Source organism: Pituophis catenifer, unplaced genomic scaffold (assembly GCF_029215685.1).
Source record: "Pituophis catenifer annectens isolate HBS135680 unplaced genomic scaffold, rPitCat1.0.hap2 SCAF_1, whole genome shotgun sequence".
Lineage (NCBI taxonomy): Eukaryota > Metazoa > Chordata > Lepidosauria > Squamata > Colubridae > Pituophis > Pituophis catenifer.
In genome coordinates this window covers 127,195,427-127,207,810 of record NW_027256881.1, presented here as the reverse complement: position 1 = coordinate 127,207,810, position 12,384 = coordinate 127,195,427, and the positions used below count along the sequence as shown (strand labels likewise).

Genomic DNA, 12,384 nt, shown 5'->3' with positions numbered 1-12,384 from the left:
CTAATAAAACACTCTGAATATTTGCAAACAAGGGCACATTATGTTTTGCTGATTTGAAACTCTACATTTAAGAAACTAAGTCAGTTTTGGTGTTATTTATGTTTTTTTAAGATGTACTATTTACCTGAGTGAGATCCAGAAAGTGAACTCAGAAGTCTAGCTTGAGGATGTTCTCCATCAAATAATTCCGCTACATCATTTAGAGCTGTTTGGAAATATGCAAACTGTCCAAACACAACTATAAAACATGAGTAACAAAAGGAAATATTAATTATTTGCAAAATAAATTACATTAGGTCTAAACTCAATGAAAATTATTATTCTGTAAATATTGTGGATTCTACTTCAACTCTTACTTGGTTATGTTTGTGTCTGAAGCCACAAAGTGCAGGAAAAAAATTAATAAAAATGGGACTGTTATTATATTTATATTGTTCCTGAAGCTTTGCACTGGTGCTGGTTATGTTGGAGTTGTTTATTTTTGGGGAAAAAAATAACAACAATGCAGCTGCATTTTAAATGTTAACAAGCTCATGCAATAAATAATAGTTTCACTGTCTCCTGGCTATTCCAAGACCTAGAGTGTATTTAGTAGCTTTCTGGACAAACTAGGAAATCCATGTGTTATTTTAAAGGTCTCCCAATATATTAGTCCCAATTGTTCCAAACCTATGATGAGTGACTCACAAAGCTGTTATAAGTAGTCCCTGGTGCATGAGTGTCTGTGACCATAGGTATATAGAGCTATATGTTTATATGTGTATATTCCAGTCTTTAAAATCTATAAGATTTCAGATGGAACACCAAATTCTGACAAGATTTCCAAACCTTGTGAGATTTTGGCTGATTTAATTAAGAGTTTTAATTATTTTTATTTGGATTTGAGTTCTTGCAAGCACCATACGAAGGGAAAGGATGTCAGATGTTATGATTCCTAATGTTGCTATATTACCAATATTCAGTTTACGTAGTAGCCCTTAAATGCATTTGATGCAATAATCCACCAGATGACAAAATAGTAAAGATAAACATCATCCAATATTCTGTCATATAATCTCCAAAATATGGACAAATCTGAGAAAAGAACCAACAAAGGGAGACCATTACTACTCATGCCAAGTGCTGACTCAGTGGAGTAATTTTGCCCTCCCCCCAGCAGGGGTTTCACTTGCTACCGGTTCGCTCGCGTGCACACCATTTCTGTGCATGCACAGAGCATATTTGATGATGTCTGGGTGGATGGGAGCCTCCCTCCACCGCTGCTACCGGTTCACCTGAACAGGGGCGAACCGGTAGCAACTCACCACTACTCCCTCCCCTCTGATTCTCCCTATCCTGAAGGGAATTGAAAACGACTCCCTTATCTCAGAGCTGGAGTATTTGCAAATGCTTTTTTATTACTTACTATCTAAATATAGCCATGCTGAGGAGTGAATTCTGCCTCTCAGATGTGAATTATATTATTTATTTATTTCAGAACAAATTCTGGCAGTCACCATGATATCTACTATGTAGGAAAGAGCCTTCTCTTGAAGAACTCCTTGGCAGTGGACTGCACTCCCTAGGAAGTAAAATTTGACTTTCATCCGCTTGATGTTCAGGAAGATAATAAAAATATATACCTTTTGTCAAATCTTAATTTCTTTCAGTATCCTACCTTAATTCTGATTTTAAGTGCCTTTTAGCACATATTTTGCTTTATCCAGTGGTGGGATTCAACTAATTTAACAACCGGTTCTCTGCCCTAATGATTTCTTCCAACAACCAGTTCACCAAACTGCTCAGAAATTTAACAACCGGTTCTCCCGAAGTGGTGTGAACTGGCTGAATCCCACCAATGGCTTTATCTCTATAGGCTAGTCTTGGAAAATAAAACAGAAATGCAGGCTGAAATCTAATAAGTAAATAAGTGAATAAGCAAATAATAAAGTAAATGTGATGTTTAAATTCATAAACAACAATAATCTTTAGCTAATCCAATCCTAGGATACTGAGGTGTTATTGAAACTTTGTTAAGCAAATTGTATCTCAATAATACCACCAAGAATTAATGACAATAAAGGCTTAGTGAAAAGTCAGACTTACCAAATTCTTTAGGAACTGTAATTGAATATTGACAAGTCACCCCAGTAGTGTAGTTCTGAGGGTAATTTGGTGATAAAACTACTCCTTCTGATCCAGTATATTGGCCTCCACAGGGAGCTGAGAAAGTGCATGTGTAAGTACAGAAAAATTAAATCAGATTAATGAGTTGTAATTAAAAATAAAAAAAATAATACTTCTTCTTGTAATATATAAATATCTCGTATTAGAATTGCAATGGAATTCAATACAAGCTGACATTGAAATAAGTATTCAAGGATAATTACAATTTAGAAAATGTACTTAAACTGAAATCTTGGTGTCTCTTAAAAGCGCCATCTAAATTGCATCTTGTTTTTCTCAAAGTATGTTTCGTGGCTATTCCCCTTAATGAGGAAAGGCTGATACTAATAAAGTTTCCATTTGCCTTCAGCCTGCTCACTGCACAATTAATTTACCGATATTATATAATAATACAAGTTATAATATATGATTAATATCACAAGTGATCATGTTGTATGTTGCTTTATTCTCCATGATTATTGTGTTGAAATGTAAATTTATAAATAAAAGAAGTAAATTTTTGACACAGATTAGATAACTGCCTGATTTTAGCAACCACTTTTTTGATGAATCCATCATTTAGCATCTGCAAATCCTGACAGTTTTGGAATAGTCATGCAGCATGATTAAATTTCTTTCAGCCAAGAGTTACATGTGCACTTCACTTCACTCCCATTGCCACTGATCCCCTTTAAAAACAAAAATTGGGAGAGGTTTTTCCTTAAATATTGTCATTCCCATTCACCACTTCCTATGCCAAACAAAAGGTATATACTGTACTCCATCGAACAAATTCTATGGGAGGTGAAATCTTCAAGGAACCAAGGAATTTATGCCGAAGTAACATTTCCTCTTTTTAGTGCACTAGATAAAACAGCCTACTGCCTTAGGGGCAGTGGAATTAAGATGGCCCTGAACAAGATTGCAATTTGTTTTAATTTCCGTAACAATGTATAGTTGTTTTCTTCCTTCTATACTTTTAATTAGCTTTCAAACTTGTTGTTACTCTATGGCCAGCCAAGAGTCAGTTCCTTAACCCTTGGAGACTGTAGGCTCAAACTAGTGACTAAATCTCCCATTGTTTTTATTTAATGATAACATTGCATGAGAAACAGTGGTGAGTTGCTCCCGGTTCAGCCGAGCCGGTAGCGGTGATGTCAACGAACCGGTTCTCTTTGGGAGCTGGGCCCTTCCACCTGCCCTCGCATTATTCCTACCTTTATTTCTTCTTTTTTAAGATTGCCACACCTCAGCTGGGCAGAAACCTAATGCCCTTGTGTGGAGCGCAAGTTTGGCATGTATGTGAGCAAAGCGAGCATGTGCGTGGCGATTGCGCATAAAGCGTGTGCACAAAGAGAATCAGTGGTAACGCCGGTTGGAACCCACAAGTGATGAGAAAATTTGGGTCGGAACTCGGATCAATAAATTGGAAATAGCTAATTTTAAAAACATTTATTTGGAAACCTAAAGCTATGTGCCTTCCATTGACTACTGACCTTCCATCTATAAATGATTACAGCTTAAAACAAAATAAAAACTCTTTAAGCAAAATACAACCATTACTTGACTTAGTGACCATTTGAAGTTACAACTCTGAAAAAAGTGACTTATGATCTTTTTTCACACAACCGCTATAGCATCCATTACAGTCACATGATCAAAATTCAGATGCCTGGCAACTGGCATGTATTTATAATGGTTACAGGATCCCAGGATCATGGGAAAGCCAGATTTATATAATAACCATGTTACTAACTTAAAAAACTGCTGTGATTCAATTAATAACTGTGGCAAGAAAGGTTGTAAAATGGGGAAAAACTCACTTAACATCTGTCTTGCTTAGCAACAGAAATTTTGAGTTTGATTGTGGTCGTACATCGAAGAATACCTGTAGGCAAATCAATTTGCTCTGAGGGGAAGCCTGCCTAATTAAAAAGTAGTATATATTATAAGAAATATCAGATGAAATTAATATTAGAGAGATCCTAAACTCTTTTTGGGGTGGAGGTGAGAAGACTCATCTTCTTCTCCTATTTTATCTACACCCTAGTATTACTATGCCTCATAGTATTTCTATGTTATAGGAGGTATAGTCCATAAGCCTTAGTCCAAATTGACATTAACAAAAATGAGATCTTCTCAAGTGATCTGACAGATCACAAGAACATTACTCTCAGACCTTACTGAGAGGTCTTATTTTGCTATCATTCCTAGACTTCTTTGTTGGGCTAATTGACATTTCTTCCTTGAATTTGTCTCTTTTCATAGATAGGCTGCAAATTTCAATTGAGTCTGTCACAAACTGTAATTTAAAGGAACCTGATACAAAATAGCTTGACATATTTTTCTTAAATTAGACAGTGCTGCTCCTCAATAAGTTGCTTCAACTTTTATGGGGAAAAATACATCAGTGTGAAACAGAAATCTACTTGCAATTCTTTGGATCTACATGCCATCTGAAGTCTTATAAATAAGTTTAGATTTCTAAACCCAGTTACATATTTCAGTCTGGGAGATCTTCATACCTAGAAGATTCAAACTTCAGATTTTGAAAAGGGCATTAATACCTTGTATCAATTTGTTTGGAAAACTATCATCACCTAAACGGGAAATATTTTTCTACTATAAATATGCACATATTTTTGTCAAATGATCACATCAAATCAATACTGCTTTATAACCACACATTTTTCTGTTAGCATCAGATGTTAAAATGTGGATAAACATGGACATATATTACTTATGCTTCCATGTAGTTTGCTAAAATATAAAAATGAGGATTGTAAATTACAACATCATTTGGCAAAAAATGAGTCTTTTTGCAGCCAAAACATTTTCCAAGAGCTGTACATTCCTTTAGTTTTGAAGGCTTTCTGGCTCAATGGATGATTCAATGAACAGATAGCGAAAATATGATTTTTCACTGATGTCCTTCTCTCTTCTGTAGTCATATCCCTGCTACGCCAAAATATCTCTCAATTCCCTATGGCCACACTGTGTGTGCATAGAATAGAGAATCAGCAAAATAAATTTCTCAACCCATTTTCCACTCATAGAAACATCTGCTGAAACAAAACATTCTAAACAGAGTTTGAGTCACTCTCAAATAACTATTTTCCTTTTGTATTTTAAATATGGATTGGTTTCATATCGAAAATCTGAGTATCATGACACTGGATAGAAGTTGTGAAGTTATTTATAGTATTTTAATAGATAAGCTTCTATGTCTAATTTTTAACCTATTATTATCTGCTCTAATTGTAAAGTATTGTTCTAATACCTTAATATAAAGATAGCCTAGCAAAATGAAGCCATCTGCTAGCTTCGAGTAATTATTTTCTATTTTTTAAAGTGCATTAATATTTATTTATAACATTTATTAATGTTTCATCCTCAGTATTACTGTCCTCATTATTGTTAGAATAAGTAATAAAAGGCCTTGGAATGAAGGACACTCAACAGCAATGGAAAGGATTTTAACATGTAAGAGAGCTTGGAGAAGAAATGAAAAGATTTTAGATAAATGAGAAATTACCAAGAGAGAACATTTCTATTTCTCAGTGACCTTTGCAACAGTTATTTAAGACACTTCTGGCTAAATTAGTCTTAAAGCAATTCATATATAATGTTTCAAAACTCATATAAATATATCCAATAATAATTCAGCTCCAGGAAAGCCTGTAAAACTGAAATATTCTACCAAAGTATGACATTAAACCAAGGGTAGCATCTCAGATGAAAAAAATTTGGACAATCCTTCTAATTGGAGTAGCAATGTCATTCCTAGAGGAGATCAACCCTGACTGCTCTTTAGAAGGCCAGATCCTGAAGATGAAACTCAAATATTTTGGCCACCTACTGAGAAGGAAGGAATCACTGGAGAAAAGCCTAATGCTGGGAAAGATTGAGGGCAAAAGAAGAACGGGACGACAGAGAACGAGGTGGCTGGATGGAGTCACTGAGGCAGTCGGCATGAGTTTAAATGGACTCCAAAGGATGGTAGAGGACAGGAAGGCCTGGAGGAACGTTGTCCATGGGGTCGCGATGGGTTAGACACGACTTCGCAACTAACAACAACAACAACAAAGCAACTTCATTTGTGCCTGTGGTGAGGCACTTTTGTGGTTGATTTTTTGGACTGGAGTGAGGCATTTTTGTCCATATGCTAAATCTATTCTATAAGAACATGAAACTATTTATATGAAACAACATTGTTTGTTTTGATCCCTTAAATAAATTAGCTATGTGGCACAATATTTAAGTATCTAACATAGGAAGCTTCAAGTCCAAATCATACAGGCTTTGGGTGAACTGTGTTTAAGATTTAAATACCAGGCTAGGGAAAGCTCCTCTGTGGACTTACAACACTGACTTGACATAGGATGCTGTCATACAATTGATCATATTATTGTCTACCTTATCCAGAATTCTCTAAATTGTTACTATTATCAAGGCATCTTTGGTATTATAGTACTGAATCTACAAATGTCTATATATATAACATACAGGGCATTTAGAAAGGATTTAGACCTCCTTCACTTTTGTCCATTTTGTTATGTTGCAGTCTGATTCTACAGTTATTGAAATTCATTTTTTTTGTCATTAATCTACACTATCAATATCCCATAATGACAAAGTGAAAAGAGAATTTTAGAAATGTCTGTAAATTTATTAAAAAGAAAAAGCTGAAATATCACATTGGCATAAATATTCAGATCTTTCACTCAGTACATTGTTGAAGCCCCTTTGGCAGCAGTTACAGCTTTGAGACATTTTGGGCATGACATGACAAGCTTTGCACACCTGGATTGGGGGACTTTCTGCCATTATTCCTTGCAAATCCTCTCAAGCTCAGTCAGGTGGGATGTAACTGTCGATGGACAGCCATTTTCAGGTCCCTCCAGAGATGTTCAATATGATTCAAGTCAGGGCTCTGGCTGGGCCACTCTAGGACATTCACAGAGTTGTCCTTAAGTGACTCCTATGTGGTCTTGGCTTGGCGTTTAGGATCATTGTCATGTTGGAAAGTGAACCTTTGGCCCAGTCTGAGGTTCTGAGCACTGTGGAACAGATTTTCATTGTAGTTTGCGCCATTCATCTTTCCCTCAACCCTGACCAGACTCCCAGTCTCTGCTGTTGAAAAACACCCCCACAGCATGATGCTACCACCACCATGCTTCACTGTTGGAATGATATTGGACAGGTTCAGTGGTGGGTTTCAAATTTTGCTGAAACCCACCTTCGGACAGGTTTCCTTTAGACCTAATGTTTAGAATTGAGGCCAAACAGTTCAATCTTGGTATCATCAGACCAGAGAATCTTGTTCCTCACTGTCTGAGAGTCCTTCATGTGCTGTTTTGCAAACTCCAATCAGGCTAGCATGTGTTTTGCACTGAGGAGAGGCTTCTGTCTAGCCACTCTGCCATAAAGCTCAGATCGGAGGAGGGCTGCAGTGATGGTTGTCCTTCTGGAACTCTGTCCCATCTCCACACAGAATCTCTGGAGCTCAATCAGAGTGAATTGGGGTTTTGTTCACCTCTTTTACTAAGGCCCTTCTCCCTGGATTGCTCAGTTTGACCAGGCAACCAGTTCTTGGAAGAGTCCTGGTTGTGCCAAACTTGTTCCATTTGAGAATTAGAGAGGCCACTGTGCTCTTAGGAACCTTCAGTGCAGCAGAAATTTTATTGTAATCTTCCCCAGATCTGAGCCTTACAACAATCCTATGTCTGAGCTCTGCAAGCAGTTCCTTTGACCTCATGGCTTTTTCTCTGCTACAGTACATCACCTGTGAGGCCTTCTATACAGAGGTATATGTCTTTCCAAATCAATTTAATTTACCACAGGTTGACTGCAATCAAGATGTAGAAACATGTCAGCAACGATCAAGAGAAATGGGAGGCACCTGAGCTAAATTTCAAGTGTTGTTGCAAAGGGTCTTATGGCAATGTAATATATCAGTTTTTTTCTTTTTAATAAATTTACAGACATTTCTAAAATTCTCTTCTCAAAGTTTTCACTTTGTCATTATGAGATACTGAGTGTAGATTAATGAGAGAAAAATGAATTTCAACAACTGTAGAATCAGGCTGCAGCATAACAAAATTGACAAAAGTGAAGGGGTCTGAATACTTTCTGAATGCACTGTATATTCCATAGACATAAAATGGGCCTAATAAAATTCTCAACATTTTTTAAATTAAAAAAAGGAAAACTGATGATTTTTCCAGATTATTCCATGTACATGATATTTTACTGCAAGTTCTCTTATGATCCCCCCATCAAGACCACTTCTCTGTCTTTTCTTTTTTTATTTCACCTTAAACGGAAATAGTAGATATGGGAGTTAAAATAAATAAGAAGGAAAACAAGAGCTTTTCCTGCTCTCTTTCATCAGTTCCTCTACCGCATTAGCAGAATATTGTCAGAATCCCAAAATAGAGGGAATAATAAGAATAGTAGTATTATTAATACAATTTCTCATATCCCCCTCCCCAGGATTCATACATACCACTACAAAATGGCAAGATTCTGTTCCATGCAGGTTTTCCATCAACACCAATCACACAAGTGATAGTAGAAGGATCAATAATCTTGTAACCTGAATCACACTGATAAGTAATACTTGACCCAAGTTTAAAGTCTGTTCCAATTCTGGTTCCATTCATTATGTTGCCAGGGTCAAAACAAGCTTCCCGTGGTTTTTCTAATGAAAAAGAGAAAGAGGGTTAAGACTCACTTTAAAATAAAACAGAGGAATCAAGTTGAATCAATATAATCCACTCCAGGAATGATAAAGTCATTGCTAACAGTTTACTTAATTCCTATCTCACTTTCATCTAGCTGAGTAAATTTGTCCATCCATCCATCCATCTATCCATCCATCCATCCATCCACCTTTTTCTTCACCAAATAGATTGGGATTATTAGAATTTAATCTGAAATTACTATTATAACTGCACATAAAGACAATATTGTTTATGAGGATACATTTCAGACAAATTTTCAGTTATGATATGAGGTCTGAGATTGCTTTGGTTAGTTTTGTCAGCTGAACTAGGTCAGAAACTAGAAGCCTTAACAGTTTTCTTGAATCTATCATATTTTTCAACATCACCAACCATAGCATCCTTTTGAATAACCAATAAGAAAAGGATCTGAAAGTTTAATGAGCATACTATTTGCAAATATTTGCAAATAATTTTTCCACAGGGGGAAAAAAATAGCTTGCATGTTTAGTTACTCCTAATATTCAGTATATATTTCCTGATAGTTAAGTCACATTGAATTTGATGGGACTGACTTTTCAATATATAGTATCAATTTCTGTTGAAATAGCAATTACAATTTCCATAAATTAAGATGATAAAAATGCCTAAATTTTTAAGAATTTATGCTTAGCAGTATCTGTAAAATGGCCACTTTTTAGGGAAATGAATGCAATATATTTGTTCATTTCTACAATGCTAAAGCAACTGTTATAAACAAATTTGTTTGGGGTGCCTTTTAAAAATTGTGTTTGTCATGAACATTTTATTTATTTTTATTTGCAAAGCATTAGGACTTTGCTGTTTTACTGCTTAGGAAAAAAATCTTGTGAATTCTATGCAGATATAGTAATTTAAGCAAAACTAAATAAATTAGCCAATGAGCTAAGCAAAATTGCACTATGGAACATTCTTATGGCAAAAAATCAAATAGCATTATGTAATTAAACATTATAAGTGGTAATAAATATCTGCCAGAAAATAAAGATATATATTTTATATAGTGGAAAAACTCATTTTATATTAAATGAAAAGTATATGCACTCCTTAAATAATTTGTGCCCAAATTGCAGATATGAGTATATTATATATCCATAAATATTAAATAACTCTCAGTGAATATGCTAGGCCTTGCTTTGCCTTTAAACATCTTTTATCCTATCTGTATGTAATTTGACTAATTCTTTAGAGAACCTCATATCTTTTTCAAACCAGTGGGATGTTTATAATTTGTTGCTTTTCAAAACTGGTTTGAAACTGAGAATTTCTCTCCCCTCTCTGTCCCCCACTTGTATGCAGGTGGGCAATAGTAAATATTTGGAAAAATAGGAGAATGTCTAAGGACTTTATATCATTCAAATGAAAACATTAAAGAAAAAAACTGTGGAAGACTGGACTGAATTTAAAAGCAAACCAATCATGGAAAGACAGTTAATTTTCATTAAATAAGAAACCAAATTAAGAGCAAGCTAACAAAAGTCTTTAAAAACAAAAGACCAAAGGACACAACCAGCTTGCTCAAAAGGGAGGGTCAAATTGTGTATTAGGCAGGGCAGAATAAAAAATAAATAAAACTTTTGAAGTTTATCTTATAAGTAATGCTAGTCTGTGAATAAGCAGAGATGTTGAAATGCTGTTTGGCATTAGCTTTCAAATGCCATCCATAAATATTATTTTATTCTCAGTTCTTAGATTTTCTTGTGAGTTATCTAAATGGTTTCAGCCCAGCCTCCAATGAAACTTGAAAGTAGTTATGGAAAAAAACATTAACCAGTTCCAAATTAGTATCGAAATAAGGGTAAATGTAATGTAGGAACATTAAACTATGAATAATAATAGAGAGCCCTTTTATATTATTTCTCAATAAGGTAGCTGCAACACATTTGATATAAAACACATTTTTGTAATGTTTGAGACTACTTTATAAAATATATCCAGTACAATTAAGATAAGAATAATTTATAAAATCAGCCCAATATAACTAAGGTAATTTTTTTCTGAATGTAGTATGCAACCATTTTAATGATGTTATCATTGAGCACTATTCTAGAAAGGGCCATTAATGATATTTGTCACTTTGGGTCATTAGAAATCCGATCCCATATCATTATTGCTAATTTTGCTATAAATCTACAAACTTCATCTTCATTGAAACTAGATATAAAACAGATGAACTTCATATTATATAATATGGTAAATATATATATTGTTTTAAATTTACCTTTATAGTCAATGGCAAATCCTGCCATGCCAACTGAAGCATCACTCCGAAATGCCAAGAAAAGATTATTGCCATTGCTCTCTATTCTATCTGGGGCCTGGGAGCCTTGAAAACTGCCAATCAGAGGGCTGTTAGAATCTCCTCCTTCATAAATATGCAAAAAATCATAACTAGGTTCCATGTTGAAACTGAAATAGAAAACCAAGAAAATAAAATGTCTCTGGATTTGAGGGAGGGGGGAGAAAAAGACATCACTGACAGAAGTGTTCCAATTATTTTTCCTTTACATTTGCATTTATTTCTCACAAAAAGATTCCAAACAGCAATGTATGCATTATAATTTATACTCTATTGATTTCCATGTTTTCTGTTCATCCCTTTTTCTTCTTTATTTTTGCAAGTCAAATTTTGGCATAAACAGTAATTCTGCTTCTAAGTCTTTCTTCAGTCTTTTCTAGATATATATATAAAAAAATGGAAACTTGTATCACAGTGGTCTGATAGCTCCTGCCACTGCTAAAACCAGCAGGAAGAGGTTTGGCGCTAACACTAAATCTTATTTGCCCAACATTGATCAGAAATGTCATATGAGAAAAGTAAAACCAGTAGACACTATTTTTTTAAAAAAATATACATAAATATTTGAAATATATTTAGGAGAAAATAGTTGTAACTGTTTCTAGGGCATGGTCCCTCATGGATGCAAACCTACTCGTACAGATTAATAGCTAAATGAGATAAAATTTCAAATAATGTAAGTCAGGGGTCAGTAACCTGTGGCTCTGGACCTGCATGTGGCTCTTTCACCCCTCTGCTGTAGCTCCCTGGCACTCTAAATATGCGTCACAACCACAAATGTGCAACACCCGCCAGCATGCAATTTATTGAGCTTTTCAACCCCTGGTAGGCCAACCATGGAAAAATCCAAGAAAAGAAAAGTTTCAGAGGAAAACAGAATGTTTAATTCAACTACATATGCTAGTTTTGTGGCTGCTCAAGAAATAGGCAGGCACAGGAAGGGTTTTGTGGCTTCCAGTATTTCTTTTCTGTGGGAAATGGGTCCAAATGGCTCTTTGAGTGTTTAAGGTTGCAGACTCCTGGTGTAAGTTATAATTTATTTAAGTCCAGATAAAATAATATGAGGTTTTGACAAAGAAAGGCAGATAAATATTTTCTGGAATATTTCTTGTGCTTTAAACCTTTGATATTATAGGTAGTGACTTGGGAATACAATTATTTCAATTACTTTGAACT

At 35.0% G+C, this 12,384-nt stretch overlaps 1 protein-coding gene across 1 annotated transcript in view; it reads right to left on the bottom strand.

Annotated features, from left to right (window-relative positions):
* The window catches only part of CSMD1 (CUB and Sushi multiple domains 1), a 1,157,523-nt gene that overhangs the window by 134,096 nt on the left and 1,011,043 nt on the right, over window positions 1–12,384 (bottom strand). The window contains exons 29-32 of the mRNA XM_070954938.1: window positions 11,131–11,318; window positions 8,654–8,848; window positions 2,086–2,202; window positions 125–238 (exon numbers count right to left, since the gene is read on the bottom strand). Coding sequence (XP_070811039.1) covers window positions 125–238; window positions 2,086–2,202; window positions 8,654–8,848; window positions 11,131–11,318 — 614 coding nt within the window. The remainder of the gene's footprint in view (window positions 1–124; window positions 239–2,085; window positions 2,203–8,653; window positions 8,849–11,130; window positions 11,319–12,384) is intronic.